The 26,976-nt window shown below is 38.8% G+C and overlaps 1 protein-coding gene across 4 annotated transcripts; it reads right to left on the bottom strand.

Moving 5' to 3' along the window:
* Positions 1-1,060: 1,060 nt before the first annotated feature.
* DNAJC21 (DnaJ heat shock protein family (Hsp40) member C21) lies at positions 1,061-26,968 on the bottom strand. 4 transcript variants are annotated; one of them, XM_054487017.2, is made up of 13 exons: positions 26,843-26,968; positions 22,892-22,985; positions 20,965-21,088; positions 20,532-20,654; positions 19,168-19,472; positions 17,786-17,937; positions 15,934-16,021; positions 12,272-12,430; positions 11,500-11,542; positions 7,632-7,766; positions 6,970-7,142; positions 3,302-3,377; positions 1,061-2,755 (listed from the first exon to the last, which is right to left on the bottom strand). In XM_054487017.2, exons 1-13 carry the CDS (start codon positions 26,937-26,939, stop codon positions 2,591-2,593), a joined length of 1,734 nt encoding a protein of 577 aa, XP_054342992.1. In that variant the 5' UTR covers positions 26,940-26,968; the 3' UTR covers positions 1,061-2,590. The 4 variants fall into 4 exon arrangements, with proteins under 4 accessions (XP_054342992.1, XP_054342993.1, XP_063520784.1 ...); XM_054487018.2 differs by lacking the exon at positions 7,632-7,766; XM_063664714.1 differs by lacking the exon at positions 12,272-12,430.
* Between the last annotated feature and the right edge of the window lie 8 nt (positions 26,969-26,976).

The raw sequence follows: 26,976 nt of genomic DNA, 5'->3' as shown, positions 1-26,976 counted from the left end.
AATTTTGTAGGGGAGGATTTAGAAAAAATGAAAACTTCTGATGAAATCCTTTATAAGTCTTCTCATGGTACCAAAATTCCAATATTACTTCACCAGCAATCACTGGGTCATGAACTCTGATGTGACTGACCTCCACTAATTCATTCACAGCTCTGCTTTTTCTTCTTTGTGACCAAAGGCAGGAATTAGAAAAATGCTTGGCTAGAGCTAAGGATACTGCTCTTACTTTGAAGCAGGGAGAGTCTAAATAGCCACTGTAGGGAACCCCTAGCTTTGGCACCACTGAATGAATTACAGAAAGAAAATTAGATTTCCCCTAACTCTCTCCTCCTGGACCCTCATTCTATGAATCTCCACATCTGAGCTAACTTCATTCAAGATGGGTACTTAGCACTGACCTCTAATGAGATCAGTGTAAGATGCATGCCCATGTATTTTAGAATATTGTTTTACCTCAGACAAGTGAAATTAAATGTCTGCAATTCACCAAAAATATTTTACCCTTAGCAAAATATACGGCACGTTCCTGTTTTCCTCTTCAGAAGTAGACTTAGGAAGCAAATTCCTATAAAACTTAATTGCCCATTTAATCCAACATGTATAGTCTGCAAATATATAAACTAAAAAAGATTTACCTTATTTAAATTCAACAATATTTTGTATAAAGCTTTTGTGTTTAAAAAGCATTTTCATATACACTATTTCATTTTACCTTCATAATGATCCTGTATGATAAATGGAGACAATATTATTATGGTAAGAACTGTGTTAGAGATAAGAAAAAGTTCTGAGAAATTAGATGATTTCTCAACATCACAAAGGGTGAGACGCATTGCTCCAGTCACAACTCATGAAGATCCCTTGAAAATTATGGTTGATTTTCGTCAATTCGAATAAAAGCGACACATAACTCCACTCAACCCTCATTAAACAAATTAAATACCTGCATGTTTGGTACAAGAGAAAGCAAAGAAGTCATAAGGGACATTTGCAGTACATTAACTGCCTTTCAAGATGACTTTCTATTTAGTGTATAATAACATGTGACTAGTATGTCCTCTGGTTCATTAATATTCATATTCATAATTATGGCCAATTCATCTAGTTCAGATAAGAAGGCGGCAGAGCACATTCAGATGAAGTCTCAGGGTAAGAGATCAGAAGATACAAAACTGGCTAGTATTTCCCCTGAAGAGATCAAGAAGGGGAGCAGGGACAATTATAAGGAATTAGTGATAGAAATCAGCAAGAAATAGAAAGGTATGAAGGTAAAGAAAAAATATATCTCTAAATGGAAAAGAAAAAAATTTAAATTAAGGTTCAAATGCTTATTTTTAAGTCAATAACACAGAAGAAACCTGATCATCAATACTATCCATGAAGCTATCAGAAAAGACCTTGCCATTAAGGACTTTAGTGTTTTAGAGCTGATCTATAACCGAAAATTCGTTCATTTTGTTAATCTGAAGATTCAAGGATATATGGAAAGCAATAACTTCATTGTACAGAAAGTATACATTTCAAGCCAGTGAGTTTAAAATTACTTTCAAGACCAATTAAAAGAATTGACTAATCCATCCTAAAAATGGACTCAACACTGATCAATGTACACGACTGTTCTAACACTCAGTTATAACAGTTCTCCATATTTCTTTTGTTAATATTCATCATTGCTATAGAATAGACAGTAAAAGCATCAGCTCTATCACAAAATCTTTCATTAACAAAGTTTTTCTCCATTGAGTGATGGAAAAAAAAAGAGAACAAAAACTTCTGAAAATAGTGAAGAAAAAAACTCAATGAAGAACACATCTCTTGTTAAATAATATAAATTCTGTACCATCTGCTACCTTGTTCCGTCATACTTTACAGCTGTCACTGTGCCTAGGGAGGACATGCCATGTAAACTAATTTGCTTCCACCTCCACAATTCAAATCGGAGCAAAAAACTGAACAATACACCTTACTGGTAAACCAGTAAAATATCAAATTAAATCAAGTAAAACCTTGAAGAGATACTATTCTTGAAAGACAACCACAAATGTTCAATTAGTTTCTACCTATCACTGTTCTTGAGAAAAAAAATACAGTAATCAATAATCAGTCATTTAAAAATAATTTTTAAAGTCGGAGCCAGTGTCATGTGGAAAAATGATCTATGATGCTTTTTAAAAGATCCGAGTTTTTCACATATTATGAAGTATTAACAAAATACAAAAGCATTAAGTAAAAGTAATGTGAAATTCAGAAAATAAAGCAGAAAGGAGCACTTCTATGTGTTAAAATAATGTAATTCTCCCTGTACATTTCTGTCCACATGAGCCAATAAACATCAAGAATACACACTTTACAGTATTTACCTGTTTTAAGACATTCAAGTCAATTCAGATGGCAAAAGTAGAATTCAATCACTAATGAAATGTTTTAAAAATATATATTAAACCAAAAAAATGTTTTTACAAGATAAAAAATAATCTTCCACAATGTAATTAATTGCAGATCACTGAAATTTTAACTCTTTAGATGATTTCAGTTCAGTTTTTTGGTTTCAAAATCTAGAGACAGTCAAACAAAAGCACAGGCAGAATCTCTATCTGTTTTTACGTTTCTCTTTCTTGCTTCGACTACTTGTTGCACTGTTTAAAGATGATGATGAAGGTGCTCTTGCATGACCTGTGGCCTTTAGATGGTCAAAAAGTTTATTCCGAGATGGAAATTCACTATGGCAGGTTGTACAGCTGATAAGAACACCACTCTGAGAAGGGCAAAAAATCATAAATAAAAGTGTTATCACTTGAAAGTAGTGTTTTAGGTTTTAATGTCAAGATTAAGCATCAAACAATTGTAAAATAAAGATGTTTTAACAGAGTGGACAGCTAATAAACACGTTCAACAAAGGCAGATGTTCTTGGAGGTTAAATCCCACTAATCAACACGATTAACTTTAAGGGTCCTGAGACTTTCAATAGCATGTACCCCATGGACTAAAAAAGAGGAAGAGTTTATGTTTCACAATTAATCTCCAGAACTTGACACATGTAATTCTTATCACCAAGGCTTTAGATTGAAAAGTAATAGAAAACAACAGTAACTGTTCTGGTACAGTCTAGCATTTCCAATGTGCTTCTTTTTATTTTAATGAAAAAAAAGATACATTATATCAAAGAAAACTGTTGATGGATCCACATCTTTGCAGGCTCTTTGCGGAATGGCTCACCAAATACACATTTCCATCTTTAGATCATTATATTGCTTAAACAGCAAGATATGCTAAAGAGATATGAATATGATTTTGACCTACCATTGTTTGTGGTTCAGCAGGTACTTTGAGAGGTTTTTTCATATCTTTGGTTTTCTTTCCTTTGGGTTTAGGAACACTGGAAAATAAATAATTCAGCATAATCCAAAAATAACATACTCCTTTTAACCATCATTATTTGAGTGCTCTCAAAAACACTCAAAAAAGTGAAATGCACTTTAAAAGTTAATTCATTAATTTTAAAGGCAATTTAAATAATCTTTACATCTTAAATGAACATCTTTAAAAAGCAACTTCAGATATCAAATTAAATATCAAATTTGGCATAAAAATTAAGGAATTTACTTAAAACAGTTGAAACAAAGTTAAAACAAGGTCCTTAAAATATCTCTGAATGTTTTCTACAGAGATAAATGTTTTATACAGTGTTTAATACAGTGTTTTATACAGAATGTTTTATACAGTGTTTTCATAAAAACACTGCCAGGCACGGTGGCTCACACCTCTAATCCCAGCACTTTGGGAGGCCATGGCGGGGAGATCACTTGACGTCAGGAGCTCGAGACCAGCTTGGCCAACATGGCGAAACCTCCGCCTCTATTAAAAATATAAAAAATTAGCTGGGCATGGTGGCAGGCACCTGTAATCCCAGTTACTTAGGAGGAAGAGCAGGAGAATCACTTGAACCCAGGAGATGGAGACTGCAGTGAGCCAAGATTGCACCACTGCATTCTAGCCGGGGTGACAGAACAAGACTGTTTCAGGGGGGAAAAAAAAAAGCACAAAGCACTTAATACTCCATTTAAAGGAGCAAACCATCTTCATAACCAACCAACAGTAATCATAAATGATCTGACACGAAGTGTGGTTCCCCAAAAACATTAACTTTTTTTTCGAGATGGAGTCTCACTCTGTCACCCAGGCTCGAGTGCAGTGGCGCGATCTTGGCTCACTGCAACCTCTGCCTCCCGGATTCAAGCGATTTTCCTGCTTCAGCCTCCTGAGTAGCTGGCACTACAGGCACGCGCCACCATACTCAGCTAATTTTTGTATTTTTTAGTAGAGACAGGGTTTTACCATATTGGCCAGGATGGTCTCGAACTCCTGACCTCATGATCCACCCGCCTTGGCTTTCCAAAGTGCTGGGAATATAAGCGTGAGCCACCTGCCCGGCCTAACATTAATTTCTTGAACGTGATCCAGTTTAACAAACACTTCAATAGTCGCACAGAGAAATGAGTGAAACAAAGACTTTGTAACGCCTTTCTCATAAAATTAAATTTGCTCAATGTAAGGAAGTTACTTTTATTTAAAAATTATGTCCTTTCTGTTGATCTGATGGTTTTTCCACACCATACCATTTAGATCAGAAATGGTATAGTTGGGTTCCTCTTATTCTGCTTGAACTCCTGAACATTCCTCTACTCATCTCTTACATGAATTTCAATTTTCCTTGGCATTTCATACTTTCCCTCATTTGTGCTAACCAAATTCATAGGGTAAAAATCTGGATCCAACTATACTATACAGAACAGGCAGGATGGGTTATAATGAGTAAGTTATGATAATGCTTCCAGTTTATAGGTATACTATTCTTCAAGCAGAGGCCAATGATCTGTGCTAAGTTAAACAGCCTATGCATTTAAAAAACGCAGATTAGGAGTGTAACATATTGTGTAGGATTCAGCCAGCTTTGAAAACATCAAGAAAAGAACACAATGGCATAAAAGGCAACAAATAATACATACTAATTTTCAAACTATCATCACAGATATGTCACAAATATGTCTAACAAATTTAGGATAATATTCCTGGCAAACATCACTTATATTATGAAAGACAGTTACATCTCTGAAGCTGATACCTAAGACCTTTATTTTTTAAAAATACTACACACACACACACACACACACACACACACACACACACACACATTTTAAAAAAAAACACTTCTCAGGAGGTGGCCAGTGTCCACACCACTCCAGAGAAGCAACAGAGGAGCTGTCAGCATAAAGGCCCTGGATCCAGGGGACAGCAGAGTGGTATGGGGAGGGTGGTGGGTGTGATGTATCTATCTTAGCCCTGCCATTCTGCAGCTGTGAAGAAGTCACTTGAATTCTCTGAATCCTTTTCTCACATCAGTGAAATTAGAGAGCTGAACTATATCAGTGGTTGCCCAAGTCTGAGAACCCTTCTTCCTCCCCAGATCAATTCTCATGTAGAAGTAACATGGAGGCCAGGCAAAGTAGCTCACGCCTGTAATCCCAGCACTTTGGTAGGCCAAGGCGGGCAGATCATGAGGTCAGGAGTTCGAGACCACCCTGGGCAACATGGTGAAACCGTCTCTACTAAAATACAAAAAAATAGCCAGGCGTGGCAGTGCATGCCTGCAGTCCCAGCAACTCGGGAGACTGAGGCAGGAGAACTGCTTGAACCCAGGAAGCGGAGGTTGCAGTGAGCCGAGGTCGCGCCACTGTACTCCAGCCTGGGCGACAAAGCGAGATTCCATCTCCAAAAAAAAAAAAAAAAAGTAACATTGAAAACATTTTAGTTTTAGATGAAAAAGGGGTTCAGGGGCCCAGAGCCCCACCTCCTGGCCCACTCTTTGTGCCCATCCCACAGGACACACAGGCTCCATGAAGCCAGATGATCTGGGTGCCTTCAAGTCGTCAGGCAGATGGAATGAAGTGTCAGCCTTTCTATTCAATAGCTTTTGTCCTTGGACAATTAACCTGAAATTCAGTTTCCCCATTTGTAGAAAGGGAACAAACACCTGGTGTCAGAGTGAAATAAATGTGAATTTCCCCTTCTAGGCTTCTACTCTCCAAAGTTCTTCAAAGCTTCAACATTACCAGTTTGTGTAGTTCTTTATATACCTTTTTCTATAGCCAGAGTCACACCGTAGGTCTCAGCCACATCTGTTTCCTCCTTCCTACTAAGTGCCTTAAACTCCTAAGTACACACACTCCCCACCCCATCACTGTTGCTCCACTGTTAGCATTTTCACCTCATGCTCCCACTTTGCTCTGTCACTTTAATTATTTTCAGGGTTCTGTAATGACAGAAACCTGAAGCTCCTCACTATCAGATCTTTCCTCAAGAAATAAGAACTGATTCTCTGTTCTAGAGGAACCGAGGAGGATGGGGAAAAGAAAGTCAGATAAGAGGAGGAAGGAGAGGACAGGACTGGCTACCTCCCTTGGGTGAGACCTCCTCCTAGTCCACACCATGACCTTGTGCAGCACCAAGAGTCCAGGGCTCCTCTGAGCAGGAAGGGCCCCAGCTGCTGCCATGTGTCCTCACAACATGGTGGGGCCCAACACAGGCTGCTGTCGTGAGCATGGAGATTTGGTTAGTGACACTCCAGGGATGCAGCAGGAGTCTTGTTCTCATGTGAGTGTGAAGTGTTAATGATCCACGACAAAATCAGGGCCACAGCAGGATAAGGGAAACGAGAACTGGACCAAAGTGACATCTTTCTGATTTTGGCCATGCTGCTGAGATGTGTGTGGGCACATACCTCTAGCATCCTCTTCTCAACCCTCTTCATCTGTATACGTATGTGTGTGTCTAACTATACATAAATATGTACAGATACATCTAAATTACTTGGTCAGTCATGGGAAAGAAGATTTTATTTGATATATGAAAAGCTACATCCTTACTATCAATATTCAGTAATTTACAAATAATACGCAACTTTGACTTACCTTTTAGCTTCACTTTTTGGATCATCACATGGTTTAATGGTCTCTGTGACACTGACATTTTCCTGGGGAGTATCTTCCGATTCTTTGGCACTGTCTTGATTTAAGTTAGTATCTTCTGGATCAACCTTTACTCCTTCTCCAGTTCCATTTACATTGAAATTGTCATCATAATTCTAGGTAATAAAACACATGTGCCATTACAAAATAAATATAATACTACTACTGGCTTTTTATGTAATGTTGCCAAATAGTTATATACCTTCGGGAAATAAAAAGGAGAAGCAGGTAAGTTAAGAACATGGATGCTCATTACAGTGATAGTAAATTAGGGGAAATCTGAAAAGAATCCAAATGTTCAAAAAGTGAATGGCTGAATATATGAAGAAAAATTCTGAAGTGCTTAAGTATCATGTTTCCAAAGATACTCAATTATGTGAAAAAATACTTACAACATATTAGCAAAAGTAGAAGAGAGAAAATTATACATAGTGTAATCACAATTTAATTCTTTATTAAGTAATCTCTACAGGTAAAATTAAGGATGATACTTTTCCATATTCCAAATGATAAGCAATGAGCAACTATTCTACAGTCACAAACAATGGCAACAACAAACAGGCATTATAAAAGAAAGACGCCTGGCAAACATATCCTAAGTGTACCTGTCTGTTTTCAAGCAACATTTTGGCACATTTGTGCTCGCTCTCTCCATCTCTTCTCTCTCCCAACACACACTTTTTTCCCCAAGCCATCTGAAAGTGAGTTGCAGGCAGATACGAATCTTTGCCAGGTACATCCTAAGAATCAAAACATTCTCTGGCACAATACTCACACTCAAGAATCTAATGCTGATATTATCTGTTACACAACCCACATTCAAATTTACCAATTACTCCTTTTCCTGTATAGGGATATACAGGATACGGGGTGTAATCAGGGATCACATGTTGCATTTAGTTGTCAGGTATCTTTAATCTCCTTTATTCTAGAGCAGTTCCTCCACTTTTTTTTGTCTTTCATGATGTTGACAATTTAATGTTTTGTAGAGTGTCCCATAATCTGGCTTTGTTTGGCTGTTTCCAAACGATCAGATTCAGGTTAAACATTTCTAGCATAATACTATAAACCCGGGAAGCAACATGTGTTTGTCATTTTTCAGTGATATTATTAAGTTTGATCATTTGGTTAGGGTGGTATTGCCAGATTTTTCAACTGTAAAGTATGTTTTCCCTTTTTCAATTAATAAGTAATCTGCAGAGTGTGACTCTGAGACTGTGTGAATATCCTGTCCCCATAACCATTTACCGAATATACTTGGCATCTATTAATGATTCTTGCCTGAAACATTTATATACTCGTGGATGTAGAAGAGTGATTTTCTCCTTCTATTACTTGTGTCATTTGCACTTGTACCAATTAATATTCTTCTGTAATAATAAAGCTTTCCCATCTCCTTTCTCCAACTCTCACTTTTTTTTTTTTTTTTTGAGACAGAGTCTTGCTCTGTTGCCCAGGCTGGAGTGCAGTGGCGTGATCTCAGCTCACTGCAACCTCAGCCTCCCGGGTTCCAACGATTCTCCTGCCTCAGGCCCCTGAGTAGCTGGGATTACAGGTGCATGGCACCACGCCCGGCTAATTTTTGTATTTTTAGTAGAGACGGAGTTTCACTATGTTGGCCAAGCTGATCTTGAACTCCTGACTTTGTGATCCACCCGCCTTGGCCTCCCAAAGTTCTGGGATTACAGGTGTGAGCCACCGCACCTGGCCAACTCTCACTCTTTTAAAAGTCAATATAGATACATAAATTTCTTTTTAACAATGCAATGTATGAAGATCTATTACCCTTATTCCTTTTGATGACTCAAGTCTTCCCTAAGTGGCAGGCCCCGCAAGCTGGATCTTGAGTACTTCTAACGTATCCCCCCGTCAGTTTTTGAGCACTTCCTTAGTTTCCAGTATAAGATGCTCTAGGCTCACGTTCCACTTTCCCAGTCTCAGCCCTGAAATCAGGTACTTCTCCAAAGAGCAAGCCTGTTTCCTTTTCATGGAAAAGTGAACTTAAAAACCAATACGTGTGCATTAGGTGTACTCATTGCTAGGGGTGTCACTGCTTCTAGGTCCTCACAATGCACACTGCTCACACACTTACTTTCTTTAAATCATGGGCTCATACCAACATCTCCACTTCAGTCCAACTCCACAGTATTCTTCTTCTCTTTCCCTCAATTTATATTTGTATTTCCCTCTTCCCACAAAAAGAATATGGTTCCCAGCTACAATTTATTTATTTAATTCCTTTTTTGGGGGGGGGGTCAAAGGTCAAATAATTTAATTTTGTTAAGATGTCAATACAACCTACATTGTGAACAAATTCAATATAATTTCTATAAAAATCTCAACAGCACAGGATTTTTTTTTTACAGAACTATTGTTTAAAATTTTTAAATTTGATTATGAACTATAACTAGCCAAGCACTCACGAAAAAGAGGAGGCATTATACTTCCTGATGTCAAAACATATTAAAAGCTACAATAACAAAAACAATGTGGTACTGACACAAAGACAGATAAACAGGTAACAGAACAGAATAGAGCACAGAAATGAACTCTTCTATATATGATTAAATGATCTTCCACAAAGTTGCCACGAGCACACGATAGAGAAACGATAATCTCTTCAAAAAAAAAAAAAAATGTTGAAAACTGCATGTCTACACTGATAAAGCTGGATCCTCTCCTTGAATCATACACAAAAAATATTTTAAATAAAATACTTACACATAAAAAATAACTAACAAACCTCTTAGAAAAAATATAGGGGAAAGAAATGATATGGGTCTTGGCACCATTTTCTTGGACACAACATTAAATACGTGAGCAACAAAGAACAGAAAAATTTAACTATGTGATACTTCAACATTTCTGCACATCAGTGCCTCCTGTGAAATTGGTGAAAATATTACTCATTTACTTTCAAAAATACCACACCAATACCACCAAAAGAATACTAAATTCAGGACTTACTTTTTTGGCAGTTAATTTTATCTTTCAACTATATCCCATGGAAGGTATTCAGAGTACTATGTTTGAGTTACTTGAATTAAATCTTCTTTCCTGTCAGTCAGGGTCATTTGTTTCTATTTACATTCAGTTTTAATTTGGGAGAGTTTTCTTGTACAATCCTCGTTGGTTATGGAACTTTTGTGGCCACACAGAAAACTTCCCCAATCTCAAGTTTCAAGATACTCATTATTTGCTGCCGTCTGCTCTTAAATCTATTAGTACATGTCTCCACACTGCCCTTCCCTTCAAAAAGAGCTTAGAAAATATCAGGAAAAGTGTTACATCAAGCTAGGTCTGAACTTGCTACAATCAGGAATCATAAACGAGAGATGCTATAAAGGAATATAGCTTTTGAGAGAAACAATGGGGTGTTCATTTGAAGCATTTTCATCAGTAAGAAAATACTAATATATGTGTTTATGGTTGCAATCAATAGAATCTATGCTCCATTAATCAAGGTAATACAGGCTCAGGTTAAACATAAATCTCTCTCCATTTATTTTGTCCTTACTGTAATGGTACTGACATACACAAAGGAAAGAGAAAGTGTTCCAAACTAATAATTATAAGGTGTTTGGATGGATGATGGTAGGTGTCAATTTATAAAAAGAACACATATTTGCTATGCGGTTTTATAACTGAAGCAAAAAGTTCCAAATTACAATTTTAAGTGATTAACTCATGTGTCATCTATCATTTTTGGAATAGGAAACTAATTTTAAAAAGACTATCAAATTTATTATAACCATTTGGATAAATAAACCAAATCTAAAGTTTTATTAAAAAGCATTAATGCGTTGTCTTAAAAATATTTAATACTTAATGTAAGTTAATATAACTAGATTATACTAAAATGCCATAAAACCAAATATCCTTGGTAAAATGGACAAATTCACTTTATTTTTATAGGTATAACAACATAATACCATTTTATTTAAAAATAGTCTTTAAGACAGAATGAATTTGGACTTCAGCTGTGAAATATTTAAATTACTTAAACTTCAGAAAAATAGAAACATTTTTTCAAGACTCACAATCATTACAAGTTTCTAACCAAATGTTCCTTTTGCAATGTTTATGTTGTTGGCAGAATAAACTTAGATAAAAAAATGACCAATCCCAGATTTTCCTATTTCAAGATTTTAATTGTTGTATGACTTAAAAGCCTTTTGTGAGATGTATTCAGATTTTTAAAATACTGAAAATTCAGCTAATTCATACCAGGGGAATTCTACATGCATACTTGTTAAACACATTGGTAGTCCTAATTAAGTTTGTTATTACATACATACAAGGGGGGGAAGCACTAAAAAAGGAAAATATTTCTAATTCCTTTTAATCAATCTTACAATCAACATAAAATTATGGAGTATAAGTCTCTCTCCTTAACACAGACTACACTGAATAAATAAGAGCACTGCAACTTTATCGTTGGCATTTAATGTTAACAAAACCTTTCTAACATACCTGTGCTGGTTTCTGTTTCTTTTTCTTCTGTTTTTTAGAAAGCCTAAGAGCAAATATAAATCGAAATGTCAAATACTTGACTCTGTGAAGAGTAAGTGGAAAAAAAAAAGTTGAAACACTAGCGATCAAGTAGTAAAATAGAAGTAAAAGATTAAAAATATTTAATATCATAAAGCATTAAAAGGAAAATAAAGTATTCACACTGTCATTTTAGAGAATAACAAAAGGCTGTAGTTCAATGGATAGTAATTAGCATATCAACTTCCAGGTATAAAAACTTCTTTTAATATAGTGATAATACATTCTATAAATATTATAGTTGACGTTTGTATCCACTTCAACACTATGAAGTTCCATTAACTAGAAAATATGGAGACAATATTTTCTAGTTAGAATAACTTCCTTGGGATAAAACAGCCTTTAAGGCCGGGCGCAGTGGCTCACGCCTGTAACCCCAGCACTCTGGGAGGCTGAGGCAGGTGAATTACCTGAGATCAGGAGTTCAAGACCAGCCTGGCCAACATGGTGAAACCCTGTCTCAACCAAAAACACAAAAATTAGCTGGGCGTGGTGGTGTGTGCCTGTAGTCCCAGCTACTTGGGAGGCTGAGGGAGGAGAATCACTTGAACCCACAAGTTGGAGGTTGCAGTGAGCCGAGATTGCGCCACTGCACTCCAGCCTGGGTGACAGAGTGATTCTCCATCTCAAAAAAAACCTTTCAATGCAATCTCTGAATGTGGTATTTCTAGTGACATTTAATATTTAGAAGTACTTTTGTTTTGGTGCATCTTCCATTTCTTCCTCAGAATTGTCATCTAATGAATTTTCATCAATTTGAGGTCTTGAAAAATTTTCTTCCTCCTCCTCCAGCTGTTGTTTTAGCAAGGCCACCATTTCCCGATGCTTCTTTGACTTCTCATGATTCTTCATGCTGAAAGAGCAATCTGACGTGAACAGCTGCGCTAAAATTAGTTCACGTGTCCAGATAACATTGCTGCATAACTGCAACCAAGATAAAATTTGCTTTTTTCCTACTAAGCAAAACGTTTATGATTCTATTTATTTACTTTTTTCTTTTTTTTTTTTATTTGTTCATGATTTTATACAGAGAAACAGAACGTGTCAGGATTCCTTGGCAGTAAGCATACTAGAAGCTTGTGGCCACACTCTTTCTTTCCGTACCACAGCTTTCCCTGTCTTTCTCTGTCCTGTTATCTACATACATTTTCTTTCTTTCTGGGGATGGGGGAACGTCGGCAGGGGGAGGTTTGGCCAAATTCTCTACTTATTATTTTGATTTTTCAATCTTAAAGCTTCCGCCATTGTTTTCTTTTAATCGCTAAGTATTTGCTAAGTGTTTTTACGTTCCAGGCCATCCCACAGACTTGGAGGGATCACTGGGAAATTAGAAGACACACATTTTAATGTTAAAAGGAAGAGCCCCCTGGACTAGAGAAATGGTGGTGGGAGGGCTTGAAATACAAGAGCAGTTTACTGCCTCTTGCTTTTTCAACAGCTGCTTTTCACCTTCTCAGGAGAGGTCTCCTTTCTCACTCTCACCACCGTAATGTAAGTTCAGACACATCTCTATCCCTGTGTTCAAAACCCTGCTGGCAATGTCTATCTCAGCACACCTACAGGCAACTAAAAAGCATTCAACAAAACAGGGTTGACAACATAAACTACAAGAGTTGTATCAACTAAAAAGCAGGAAACTTTGTCAACTATCTACTTCATCTCATCTGTTCAGGCTTTCGGTATTATAGTTTTAGTTGCTATTTTTCTTTCCTACTAAAATTCTCCTTGAGACCAAGCTGCCCTGGAGATAATGGAAGATCCTGTGTCTGAAAGTAAGTCCTCCAAAAAAGTTATAAGCCCATGTCAAAAGGACACAAGGGTGGTTTGAAGGAATGCTCACTAACCTATTCTGGAAAAATTTGAGCATGAAAAGGTCAGTAATGACCTATAAAACACTGAAAAAAAGTCATAAATTCTAACTGATAATAGATAAATGGATAAAAGGGAAGTCTCCTGTTTACAGCAGAAGGCCAAGTGCTAACTGATAAAAACTGGAGGGGGCACTGGCACTGGAAAAGCATCATTCTGCAACCATCATAAAAAAGACTGACGCAAGCTAAAACCATCAACAGATGCTAAAGCTATGAGGAAAACTTTTATGAGAAGCAAGATATCTGCATAGTTTTAAAGTGTCTCCTCACAGATTAAACGTTACAAGGGAAAACCTGTTGCAAGGGAAAAAATACTAACTCTATAGCAAAATTAGTAGTATAGTAGTAAAATTAGATGACACCTTGATTGGGTGATGAAAATTATCACGACAAATGAGGGGTAGAAGGACTTTACATGTCTCCAGCTATGAATCCCTGAGAGCACAACACGCTTGTGCGGCATCCCACCTGGGGCTGCATAACCTGAATCTAATCATGAGGAAATGCACAAAGACAAAATGAGAAGAATTCTATGAAAAAAGTAAAAACAGTATACTTCTAAAGTGTAAACAGCATAAAAGACAAGACAAGCTGTTCCAAATTATGTTCTTAGACTACACTCTGTATTGGAGAAAATTCTATATTAATAAACAATTGATTGGCAAAATTGGAATGCAGGTAGTAAATTAGATAAAAAATACCATATCAATGTTAATAATTTCTTTTATTTGGTTGCTGTAGCATGGTTACATAAGAGACTAACCTTACTCTTTTTTTTTATTTTGAGACGGAGTTTCACTCTTATTGCCCAAGCTGGAGTGCAATGGCATGATCTTGGCTCACCACAACCTCCGCCTCCCGGGTTCAGGCGATTCTCTTGCCTCAGCCTCCCGCGTAGCTGGGATTACAGGCATGCGTCACCACGCCCAGCTAATTCTGTAGTTTTAGTAGAGACAGGGTTTCTCCATGTCGGTCAATCAGACACACTATATTCTCTTCTTGCAATTTACCTTTAAGTGTGTCATTATTTCCAAATAAAAAAAAAATTTTAATCGCCTTCATTGTTGACCTCTTTCTTGCTTGTTTCTAATTTTTCTGCCTCTTTCCACTTCCCTTAGTACTCTGTTATTTCTCCCTGAGGTCATATGGTAATATCATTTGTGACTCTCACAGCCCCATTATCATCCTTTGGCCTCCTTTCTCTCTGACTGCCCATTTTGCTTCTTTTCCCTTGCTGATTCTACTCTCATTTTCTCCCGTGTTCTTTCCTCCCTCCTTTATAATAATGGTATCCATTTTAATACCTCTCTCTCCATCATTGTTCCCCTAAGATAAAGTGCTTCCACTTCGGCAAAGGTACTCTGGGCCAGACAAGTTTAAAGCCCCTATATTGGCAGCATCAGCCTGCATGGGACAATGATGGTGGGGAGTGAGTCTGACACCAACGATGGAGGGAGATGATTAGACATGGTCTAGACTTTTTGCCCATGTGACTATGTCTTCTTTGCCAAAACAAGCAATGTTTCTGGAGACAATGCATGTGTTTTAAAAGCAGTTCTTATATAGGAATACTGGGATAAGTGAGAATCAATACAACAGGTTTAATGGCAAGTACAAATACCTCTTCCTACCCTGCTGGAAAGGAATCCCCCGAGACAGTATGTGGGGCTAGTTATCAACTGCTACAAGCACATTGTTTTTAGAACTTTCAAAGTGTTACACTTCACCTCAAAAGAAAACACAAGGGCCAGGCGCTGTGGCTCACACCTGTAATCCCAACACTTTGGGAGGCCGAGGTGGGTGGATCACCTGAGGCCAGGAGTTTGAGACCAGCCTGACCAACATGGTGAGACCCTGTCTCTACTAAAAATGCAAAAATTAGCCGGGTGCGGTGACCTGCATCTGTAGTCCCAGCTACTCGAGAGCTTGAGGAAGGAGAATCGCTTGAATCCGGGAGGTGGAGGTTGCAGTGAGCTGAGATTGTGCCATTGCACTCCAGCTGGGGCAACAGAGTGAGACTCTGTCTCCAAAAAAAAAAAAAAAAAAAGAAAACACAAGTTCAAAGATACTAAACTTACTCCTTTTAACTGGATACAGTGGCTCACGCTTGCAATCCTAGCACTTTGAAAGGCTGTGGCAGGTGGAGCACTTGAGCCCAGAAGTTCAAGACCAACCTGGGCAACATGGCAAAACCCTATCTCCAAAGAAAATATTTAGGTTGGTGCAAAAGTAACTGCGGTTTTTGCCATTGAAAGTCATGGCAAAAACCACAGTTACTTTTGCACCAGCCTATTAAAAACATTAGCTGGCCATGATGGCAGGTTCCTGTAGCCCTAGCCACTCAGGAGGCTGATATGGGAGGATCATCTGAGTTCAACAGGTCGAGGCTGTGGTGAGTCATGACTGTGCCACTGCACTCCTGCCTTGGTGACAGAGTGAGACCCTGTCTCAAAATAATAAAATTAAATTAAATAAATAAACTTACGCCTTTTCTGTCTTGAACGATTTGTCACATGCTGGGCAGTAGAGGTCATCATAGAGCTCAGTGTCCTCGGCCTCATCACTGTCTTTACCTATGAGAGGGAAGCCTACAGTAAGAATCCTCTTTGATCAAAGCACAAATCTAAAATATGATAACAAATTAGAAATTAAATTTTTTTATTTCTTTACCTAAAAAAAAATAATGCTATCAGGATTTGAGTTGGCATTTTAAAAGCAGCACTGTACTATAAGGAAAGGCTTCCAAATAAAGCATCTTACCTTTCAAGTTCTTTTCCTAAGTCTACTTAGAAGAAGATATAAAACATCCTTAAAGTCTTGGATGTCAGCTAAGTTTAAAAAATTAAATCCCACTTACATAGTTCTACCACGAAGCAGTTTTTTCAACAAAGGTCTTTTCTTAGTTTACCTCTTGAGCAAGACTTGGTCCAAACACATTTACAACTGTGACTTACTCTTAAATACTTAATAAACTTAGTTTATAACATTCCATCACTATAAGATGGATAGGCCATAAGTTAACATATTACATGTAAAGTTTAACATTATAAACTTTTTTTTATAAGCTTTTGGCTTTATTACAACTGAATAATTACTATCAGTATAGTCCACAAAAACCAACTGACTAAAAAGCTCAATTGAAATTATTTTCACAAATCCATATTCTATTTTTGAAGAAACAAACAGGTAAACTGTCATTTGGGATTTATTATAGGACCAATAAATATCTCAAGGTATCTTTCATATTCTACATGTTGGTTATTTATAAGTGATGTCAGTATGATTTTGAAGGACCGTCTCATTGAAATCATAAATGATCAAAATATACCCTATCTAGTGTTAATGTTTAATATACGGTGTTAATTTTCCATTACGGTATTGTAGACTTTCAATATATCATGTATGTGAAATTTTAATTAATCAAATAGTTAACAATACTGGATTTGAAGCAAAAACTCTGGATCTAAAAATGGTCATACGTTCTCAGGCACATCTCATAGCTTCTCAGAGTCCTAGTTTCCACAATGGCAAAATAGAGACAATTCCATGAGCAAAACCTCCACGTAAGGGGGATTGTGTGAGGATCCAGTGAGAGCTTCTACGTGAAAGGACTTTATAAATTGTAAAACTCAATGTAAATTAGGCCACCTCACATTTATAGAGTGCTTTATAATTTTCAAAGTACTTTCACAAGTATTATTTCTGATTCATTATTAAAACGCTTCACTTCCTACTCATTTTGAATAAATAAAGTTTATCATTTTATTATTTGGGCTACTAATCTGAAAAATCACATTTGTAGATAAGGTAAAATTGGGTCAATTTTATAGAGACAGTGGGGAAAATCAGATATACAGCTATTCTCAAAAATGCTCAATCCTTGCCTTTTAAGGTAGTCAAATACCTGTGCTCTAATGATAGCAGCAAAGAAAACAACATTTTGGCACACCAAGAGGAGCCCTTCTATAAAGTCACAAGGGAGAGGAAGAATTTATACACAACACATAGATTCTCATGCAATATCAGCTTTTCTAAAAATAGTTACTATTAAAACTTGACCTATCACTTAATTGAATTTTCTTTAATAGTCACACTTGTAAACATGGCCATTTGTCATGTTATGCAGCTAGAAGTACACACTGTTTAGGACGTGGTCAGAAAAGAATTTGTTAATCAAATTACTTGAATTAGACTAGCTCAGCAGACTACCTTTGGCCCATACAACATTATTTTTAATTATTTGCCACATTTAAAAATTGGGAGATGTCAAATAAGCAAGGAGATTTCCAGCTTCACTTAAAAAATAAAAAAGATAAATAAAATAAAAATAATATTACCATCCTCCCCATCTTTGAGTTCATGTTCTTCCATTTCGTTTTCATCTGATCCATCTCCAAACTCCTTCTCGTACCGTGCCTCCATCTCCTGGAGCTCTTTCTCCAAATTGGCCATAGTCATCCAGCTCTGTTCTCTGTACTGCTCCGCCAGTCTAGACACATACAGCACAGTCTCACAGCGACAAGCACGCCTCTGCATGGTTTTCACTTACTACTTAGGTTTAAAAACCATCCCCACTAGAGAGCTTGCTCCCAACCTATCCATGCTTACAAACTTAAAACCTGGGCTTAGTTAAAACCAAGGCAAAGTCACTTAAACCTGTTACCTGTTGTATGGTTAATTTTAATTGCTCCAGTAGTAGATAACAGGTTTTGAAACATGAAACTCAGCAACTTATTAAAAGTCTTCAGATGATTTTAAGTCACGTAGGTAAAGCGTTAATTTTCAAAAGATAAGGGTGGGATAAGTAGAATTCTTAAGAAGTGAATAATTTTTAAAAGAATGCTATAATGCTCTGGACACAATGCTTTTACAATAACTTTTTAACAACAAAACTTTAGAGGAACTAAAATGAACTGAGTATCTCAGAGTACACTGACCAAAAGGCAGTACTGCACGGTGGCTAAAGCAGGAAAGTCTGGAGTCAGAATTCTCAGGTTCAATTCCTGACTCTACCATTTACTGGCTCTGTCATTTCAGGCCTGTCAGCCTTGTTTCCTCAAAAGAACAAGGAGGATAAGTACTTCACAGCATTGCTGTGAGGAAGGCACTTAGAACGTGGCCTTGCAAAGTGGAAGAATTCAATTAACGTTAGTTATTAATTAAAATTATTAAATTTTACAAGAGTCTAAAGGATCTCTTAAATGTAAAGGGTCTCTGAAGGAAAATATCCAATTCAAATAAAAATTTTAGGCCAGGCACTGTAGCTCATGCCTGTAATTCCAGCACTTTGGGAGGCTGAGGTGGGCAGATCACTTGAGGCCAGGAGTACGAGACCAGACTGGCCAACGGGGTGAAACCTCGTCACTACTAAAAATACAAAAATTAGCTGGGCATGGTGGCATATTATGCCTGTAATCCCAGCTACTTGGGAGGCTGAGACAGGAGAATCACTTGAACCTGGAAGCGGAGGTTGCAGTGAGCCGAGATCGCACCATTGCACTCCAGCCTGGGTGACAGAACAACACTCTGTCCCAAAAACAATAATAATTTTTATACAGTAGATGAAAAAACACTATCCAATGCTACAATTTAAAAAAGAAGAAAAAAGCAGGATAAAGCCAGGCTGATGACTGAACCCAACATGAACATGTCAGGTACCTCTGGTACTGCCTCTGACCCCCACCGATACTGAGAAGAGGGCCCTGTGCACACTACGCACTTGGCCTGCTTTAGCTTCTGCTGCCGCCTCATCTCTTCGGCTTTCCTCGCTTTCTCTGCATTCTGTTCTTCCACAAGTTTTCGATGTGCCTGCACTCTTTTATCTCTTTTACGAATGAAAGCTACCAGCTGACGGACAAGCTCATTCTTCTCTTTCCTTGCTTTGTCCCGAATCTTTTTGTTTTCTTTTTCCATGGCTCGTTTTTCCCAGCGGTTTGAAGCTTGTCGTGTATCATATTCTTCCTTCCATGCAAAATTCTTTTGAGTGCAGAAACTCTGCCAATAAGCGTAGAAAGGATGGACTACCTAGCGATAAAGAAAACAGATTAACTTCCGCGCTTTTAAATTTTTTTTTAGAAAAGCAGTAAATATTACTGATGTGAAACATCTTTTACCTTTCTTTTTTCATGTATATGACACTTCTATTAATCACTGGAGAAGACAGTACTTTTAAGGCTTTCCAGAATAAATCACTCTTCAAAATAAACTTAATGAGAAAACAAAAATAGCCTTACTAATCACTAGATGGGACCATGGTGATTAGTAAATAATCAGTAAACAATTAGTAAATTAAAAGGGAAAAGTAGGCATGGCGGCTCACGCCTGTAATCCCAGCAATTTGGAAGGCTGAGGTGGGTGGATCACCTGAGGTCAGGAGTTTGAAACCAGCCTGGCCAACATGACGAAACCCTGTCTCTACTAAAAATACAAAAATTAGCCGGGCATGGTGGTGGGAGCCTGTAATCCCAGCTACTTGGGAGGCTGAGGCAGGAGAATCACTTGAACCCGGGAGGCTGAGGTTGCAGTGAGCTGAGGTGGTGCCAATGCACTCCAGCCTGAGCAACAGAAGTGAAACGCCATCTCAAAAAAAATAAACAAATAAAATAAAACATAAAAAGGGAAAAGTAAAGGGGGAAGGTTGCAAGAGATCGAAAAACTACTTCAGAAAGGAAGAGAGACAAAGAGAGGTCATGGGATAGGTCCGAGAACTAGAACCAATTGTTTTAAAACAAGGAAATGAGAAGCTGGGAGCTGTGGCTCATGCCTGTAATCCCAATCTTTTGGGAGGCCAAGGAGGGAGGCCAGGAGTTCAAGATTGGCCTGGGAAACTTAGCAAGACCCCATCTCTACAAAACAATTGACAAATTAGCTAGATGTCATGGCGCACACTTGTGTTCCCAGCTACCCAGGAGGCTGAGGCAGGAGGATTGCTTAAGCCCAGGAGTTTGAGGCTGTTGTGAGATATGATCATACCACAGCACTGCAGCCTGGGTGACAGAGTGAGACCATCTCAAAAAATAAAATAAAATTTAAAAATGACACAGTGATAAATACTAATTATAGAACAATGCATTTTTATTTTACCGTATCATAGTCACTCTGGGAGTCTCCAAAAGTTGGGAAATCATCAACCTCTTCCTCTAACACAGATTCTAGTTCTTCCTTGGCAATCATTTCAAAAACATTACGATACACCGTGTAAAATCCCTAAAAAACAGTAACAAAAACAAATTCTTAATACTTTTGCAGCCTAATCACAGAAAAAGATTTTAAAATACAAAATGAAAAATTTTAATGTTGAAGAATTGTGAGACAAAGTTCAGTCCCTGCAATACATTTAGATTTCAACTGGAGGTTTTTATACACTGACAGTTTAAATATGAAGGCAATGCATCTTCAGTTTTCAAAATGAACACTGCTTCACTTTCTATTACAGGATAGTTTTAAGAATTCTCTTTGTATGTGAGTCTTAATGAAGTACTTGATGAGAAATTAAGGGTGAGTTCATTTATCTTACCTTTTCATCATCTCCATAACCAGAATAACAGGTAACGGTGAAATAGTGTAGCAAATCTAAGCTGTCATCTTGATATTCGCCATCAAGCCCACCTTTAAGTAGGGCCTCTCTATGATTATCATACCTGAAAAACAAAAATTAGCATCATTGTGAAGGCTGAATAAGTAAGAATTCAAAAGGATTTCTTGCTCCTTTTGAATATTATTACTGTATATTTTTGGTTGTGGATATGTCCAATCCATAACCAAAAATTTTTAAGGAAATATTAACATGAAAAGAGTTCATAATCTTTCACAGAACTGTTAATTATAACTAGGCCTGCAACTTCTGATACATTATAAAACGCTAGCCCACATGAACAGGGGAATTTAAAAAGCCAAGGAATTTCCATGACTGTCTCTGAGTCCTGTACTTCCACAGGAAAGAAACATAAAACAGGACACAGGAAATCTGGCCCACAGAATCATTACACATCTGTGATTTGGAAATTTACCAAGATGCACTGGAATAAGAATCTTCCTAAATTTATGTCAACTTAATCTAGGAGCTTCACACACATACAATTGCTTCTCATAATAACTCTGTAAAGGCAGTTATTATCTCCATCTGATATAAAAGGAAATGGAAGCTCAGTGATATTACATAATTTGTCATCCATAATAATAAAACCAGTAACCAGCAAGGTCAGAATTCAGAAGCAGGTCTCCTACACTGGGAAGACCAGCTCCTAGCCACTACACGGTACTGCTTCCAGGTAAAAAGAGAGTTACTAGGCAAGAGCTTTGACTAAAAAGACAAAAGAATCCCAAGGATCAGAAAACAACCCAAGATCTTGAGAAGAGAGTAGGCAAAAGGAAGTCAGGAAAGAATTTCAAAGTTCTGAGAAGAAGGCAAAAGCAATTCTAAGACCAGATCTCCAAATTCCTTGAGTAGAGAAATGTTCAGGATCCTCTCTCTGAGTTTCTTATAAAACACAATTTTCTAAGAATTTTCTTTGCAGCCTTTCTTTCTTGACAACCACCTGTGTTGTACACTGTTTAACAGAAAGATGACTTGCACAGTAGCTCTTTGTAAGAGCAGGATCTTGCAGTTATGTCAAAGCTTAAAACCTATTTCCTTGTAGCAAAAAGTTAATTGAGAATCTGAAAACTCAGAATTTCAACATAGTAATTTTCATCTGGAAATTATTTTAAATGATCAGACCACCATTAGTAATATCTGTCACAGATGCAAAAGCTGAATTCAATTTCTTCATATAAAGTAGTTTTGAGGATTACCATTCTTGAATTAAAACACTACACTGGTTGGGCACAGTGGCTCATACTTGTAATCCTAGCACTTTGGGAGGTCAAGGCAGGTGGATTGCTTGAGGTCAGGAGTTTGAGACCAGCCTGGCCAACATGGTGAAACCCCATCTCTACTAAAAAAAAAAAAAAAAAATACAGGTGTGTGGTGGCACACATCTGTAGTCCCAGCTACTCAGGAGGCTGAAGCAGGAGAATCGCTTGAACCTGGGAGGCGGAGGTTGCAGTGAGCTGAGATTGCGCCACTGCACTCCAGCCTGGGTGACAGAGCAAAACCGCGTCTCAAAAAAAACAAAAAACAAAAACATTCTTCCTGTCTGATATCAGTAAATCTATCATACACCAAAGGGTATTTAATGAGAAGTCACCTAAAGCATCAAAATTAAAACTATATAATATCACCAAACTTTCTGTTTCACCCCCTATGAAATCAGATAATTGGAGCAATCATTTCCAAGCTTCCTTCTGACCCAAACATTAGATTTTATGTGATGACTAGGTGACAGATGTTTCAGAACACACCAAAAACCACTTAATGTACTAAATTTGAAAAAACAACCTCCTATATTGATAACTGCTCCCAACATCATACAATAGGATGGGAAGGACAGCGTGATGCTCACCATGCTCTTTCCTGAGGGTCACTCAACACATCATATGCTGCTTGGATTAATTTAAATTGTTCAGCTGCTTCTGCGGCATTATCCAGATTTTTATCTGTTAAAATAAAGTCACAGAAATTTAAGTCAATCAAAAACGTAGAGGACAGAATCTAAATAAGACCTTTTCCATCAGAAATGCCACAAACAGATGAGAAGTGCACAAAACAAGAAACAACTAGGGCCAAGCAGAGACCCCACATACAGTCAATCATCAGGATTTGTTAAAAGCATCAACCTAAGCAGAAATTTCGGGCTTTTCCCTAAGCCTTGGTACATCACTAAAGAGTCAACTGGGCTGGGCGTGATGGCTCACGCCCACTGTAATCCCAGCAGTTTAGGAGGCTGAAGCAGGTGGATTATACTTGAGGTCAGGAGTTCCAGACCAGCCTGGTGGTCAACATGGTGAAACCCCGTTTCTGCTAAAAATACAAAAGATTAGCCCAGTGTGGCGGCGCATGCCTGTAGTCCCAGCTACTCGGGAGGCTGAAGTGGGAGAATCACTTGAACCCAGGAAGCAGAGGTTGTAATGAGCCTAGATTGCACCACTGCACTCCAGCCTGGGTGTCAGAGCGAGACGCCATCTCTAAAATGAATAAAATAAAAGTAAAACAAGTCAACTGGATATCCACAAAAGGAAAAACCTGAGTAGTAAAAATTTTACTTTTAAAAGGAGTAAAATAAATAAAATCAGTTCTAGAAAGACTTATTTTGTACTAGATTATGTTTAGTGCTCACATATTTTTTCTTTCTCATCAATGTATATCAAAAGAAATCTCATAAAGTTTAAAACATATACGCTGATTAGTTATTATTTCCTTAGCTGTGCTTCCTGAACCATGGAATTCAGAAAGCGTCCTTGCCTCAGGGTGGTACCCAGCTTGCAAGACAGCACCCCGCCTCCTGGCATTCACACCTTGTGCAGCCCCTTCTGTGTCAGCAAGGGTAGTCTGTGTGACCAACAGGAGATGGCAGAAGTAATGGTACCTCACTTCTGAGATGAGGTTATAAAAGACTGCAGTTTCCACCTTGGGCTTTCCCTCTCTCTTGATCACTCTGGGAGTGGCCAGCTGCCATAGCATGAGCAACTCAGGCTGCCTATAGAGAAGCTGGAGAAGCTCATGGGGTGAAGGAGGCCCCGGCCAATAGCCGGCAGAGCACTGAGGCCTGCCACAACCACATGAGTTGGTGGTTGGTGAGCTGGTGAGTTGGTGAGCTGGAAGCAGGTTCTTTCAGACAATGAGAAAGCCAAAACCACCTAGCGAAGCCACTCCCAGATTCTCATCCTCAGAAACTGTGGGAGTCCATAAAGTCAACATAGGCTTGCTGTTTCTGTTGTTTGTTGTCTTAAGCCCTGAGATATTGGTAATTTGTTACATAGCAATAGACAACTAATACATTCAGAAAGTAAAACATTTTGAACTGACTATGGAGAACACTAAAGTTTTTTTTTTTTGAGATGGAGTCTCGCTCTGTCACCAGGCTGGAGTGCAGTGGCGCGATCTTGGCTCACTGCAACCTCTGCCCTCCTGGGTTCAAGCGATTCTCCTGCCTCAGCCTCCCAAGTGGCTGGGACCACAGGCGTGCGCCACCACGTCCAGCTAATTTTTGTGTTTTTAGTAGAGACAGGGTTTCACCATGTTGGCCAGGATGGTCTCCATCTCCTGACCTCAGGTGATCCGCCCACCTCAGCCCCCCAAAGTGCTGGGATTACAGGTGTGAGTCACCGCACCTGGCCGCAGCACACTAAAGTTCTTTAAGCTACAGCTCAATACTTCCCTTCTAAGAAGTTACAAGAAAACATGACAGCAATGTATTATCTACAAATAGTTTTGCCATCCTAGAACATGGCTCTTCAGGACTTCCTGCTGCCCATTCTCAGATACCATCACACTGATGCCATAAATTATGATGATATTTAGAGAAGATATTTGCATTCAGTTCCTAACAGGTTTGGTTTCAAAGGAGTTAACTGATACTTTAGTCATATTTGCACGCTTCTTCCTAGCACTGATTTCTAATTAATCACCAAATCTGGTCATTTTTCCTTCCCAACATCTCCTCCCCTTGCGCTTTCCCCCTCCCGCTGACCCCAAGCCTGGCTTGGGCCCTTACCTGTATGTCCACTGCGGACTCTCCCTAACTTCTGTCTCCAGCCCTCTTCAATCCACTCAGTTGCCTTCATAGTACCCTCCCATGGCAGCTTAATAAAACCAGCCACAACTCTCCCTTATTTAGCGAAGCAAATTTCACAGTCCTTGGGCTAATATTCAAGATTACAAAAAATACAATCTGATTTCAAACTACTCTTGTACTCAAGAAATACAATCTGATTTAAAATCACTCTTCAGAAAATTACATACGCTTTTGGTCTACTTCATTTATCCTTTCCCACCTAGAAAGTCAAGGAATTCCAAACTTCCTTCTAATTCCTAACTTGATTTCTAACAGTAACAACCCAAACTCTTAAGAATACACTTCTACACTATTTTTACATTTATTAATTTTGGCTGTATCTTCTGACTTACTGCTATGATGAACATCAGTTTATTTACTTCTGCTCTTCTAATATATTTATAATCACATTTTTTCACGCCTCTGTTGGTAAGCATAACTTTAAGTAACAGACCCACACCTCTATCTCTCATTCCATCACCATAGCCATTCCCTTTTGACTTTGGGTCCCTGGCCTTTCATTCCACACCTCTCATAATCCCTATTTTTAAGACCTGCAATAAACACCACCTTCAGTCAAACTGTCCCCCGGAACATCTTTTGTCCTCCACCATGCTATCCTCCATACTGTTGAGTTCACTTTTCCAAATTGCATTCCTCTACGATCCAGTCCAAACTCCTCTGAGAAGGGGAAGACTCAATACAAAATGATAACTCCCTCCCTGGATTCCTGGAGCATATATTAGTTGTTCTATTAATCTAACCACCAATTATGTATGTTGCGATTTTTTTTTGGCAGTTGTATTTAACTTTTCGTTTGTGTAAGGCAGAAAGTTGTTTTCCTAACAAGACTCTAAGACCCCTGTCTCAGCATTTCCAAATCTACTTAGTAGAGTGCAGTGACTGGCATATATTGGATACTCTGTAACCGTGTTTACTGATGAATGCTAATATGAAAGCCTCTTCATATGAACCTCAAAAAGCTGAGCGTCAACTACTCTTAGTTTGCCAGCCCGGAAGATCAGATTACTTCATAAAAGTCACACAGGCCTGGATTACAGACCAATGAAACATCCAAAGGAAGGATCCTTCTAAGTAAGCATACAAACTTTACTAGGGAAGCCGCCTGATTAAAACTCTTCCCCGGCAGAATCATGTCCAAAGCGAAGTACAGGGTCTGCTTAAACAGTCTATTAAAAGAAAAAAAAAAGCGAAAAAAGCACATCCCTATTTAAAAGATATTTTACTAGCTCCCGTGTCTTAACTTCTTAACTAAGAAAGGAAAAGAGCCATACATCAGGTTGAAGTATCTGGGATTCCCGGACGAAGTGGAGGGCAGCGGAGGAAAAACACCGAGAGGCTGCGCTGCAAGAGACGCAGGGAAGGGCAAGCCTGGGGCAGGTCCGAGTTCCGAGTCCCCGACTGCTCCCTCTTGTTGTCTGCGACCCGGTAGCGGGAGCAAGTGAGGTTGCTGGACTGCAGTTTTCCCCCTACAGTGGCGATGCGGGGCCGGGGTCGCGGATATGAGGAGATGGGGTGTGAGCCGGCATGCGCCTGGACGGAGCGCTTCGCCCACCCAGACGGGCAGGGCGGCGCCGAGCACTGACCGGGCGGGGCAAGGAGCTCCTAGGCCGCCAGGTCGCTCTCTGCTGCCTCCGCGGAGTCCGCCCGGGGGAAGGGAAGGTCGGGGAGGGCCGGGCTTCTCCGAGTGGCCGCGAAGGCTGCGGGCCAGGTACTCACCCGGGTGCCATTTCAGGGCCAGCTTCCGATAGGCCTTCTTGAGCTCCTCCTCGCTGGCGTCGCGCCGCACCCCCAGCGCCTCATAGTGACACTTCATCGCCCGACCGGGGAGGCGGCCGGCGCTGGGGCCCGGG

The sequence above is a fragment of the Pongo pygmaeus genome, chromosome 4 (assembly GCF_028885625.2).
Source record: "Pongo pygmaeus isolate AG05252 chromosome 4, NHGRI_mPonPyg2-v2.0_pri, whole genome shotgun sequence".
Lineage (NCBI taxonomy): Eukaryota > Metazoa > Chordata > Mammalia > Primates > Hominidae > Pongo > Pongo pygmaeus.
Note: the sequence above shows the minus strand (reverse complement) of the source record. Positions and strands in the feature narration are given on the sequence as shown.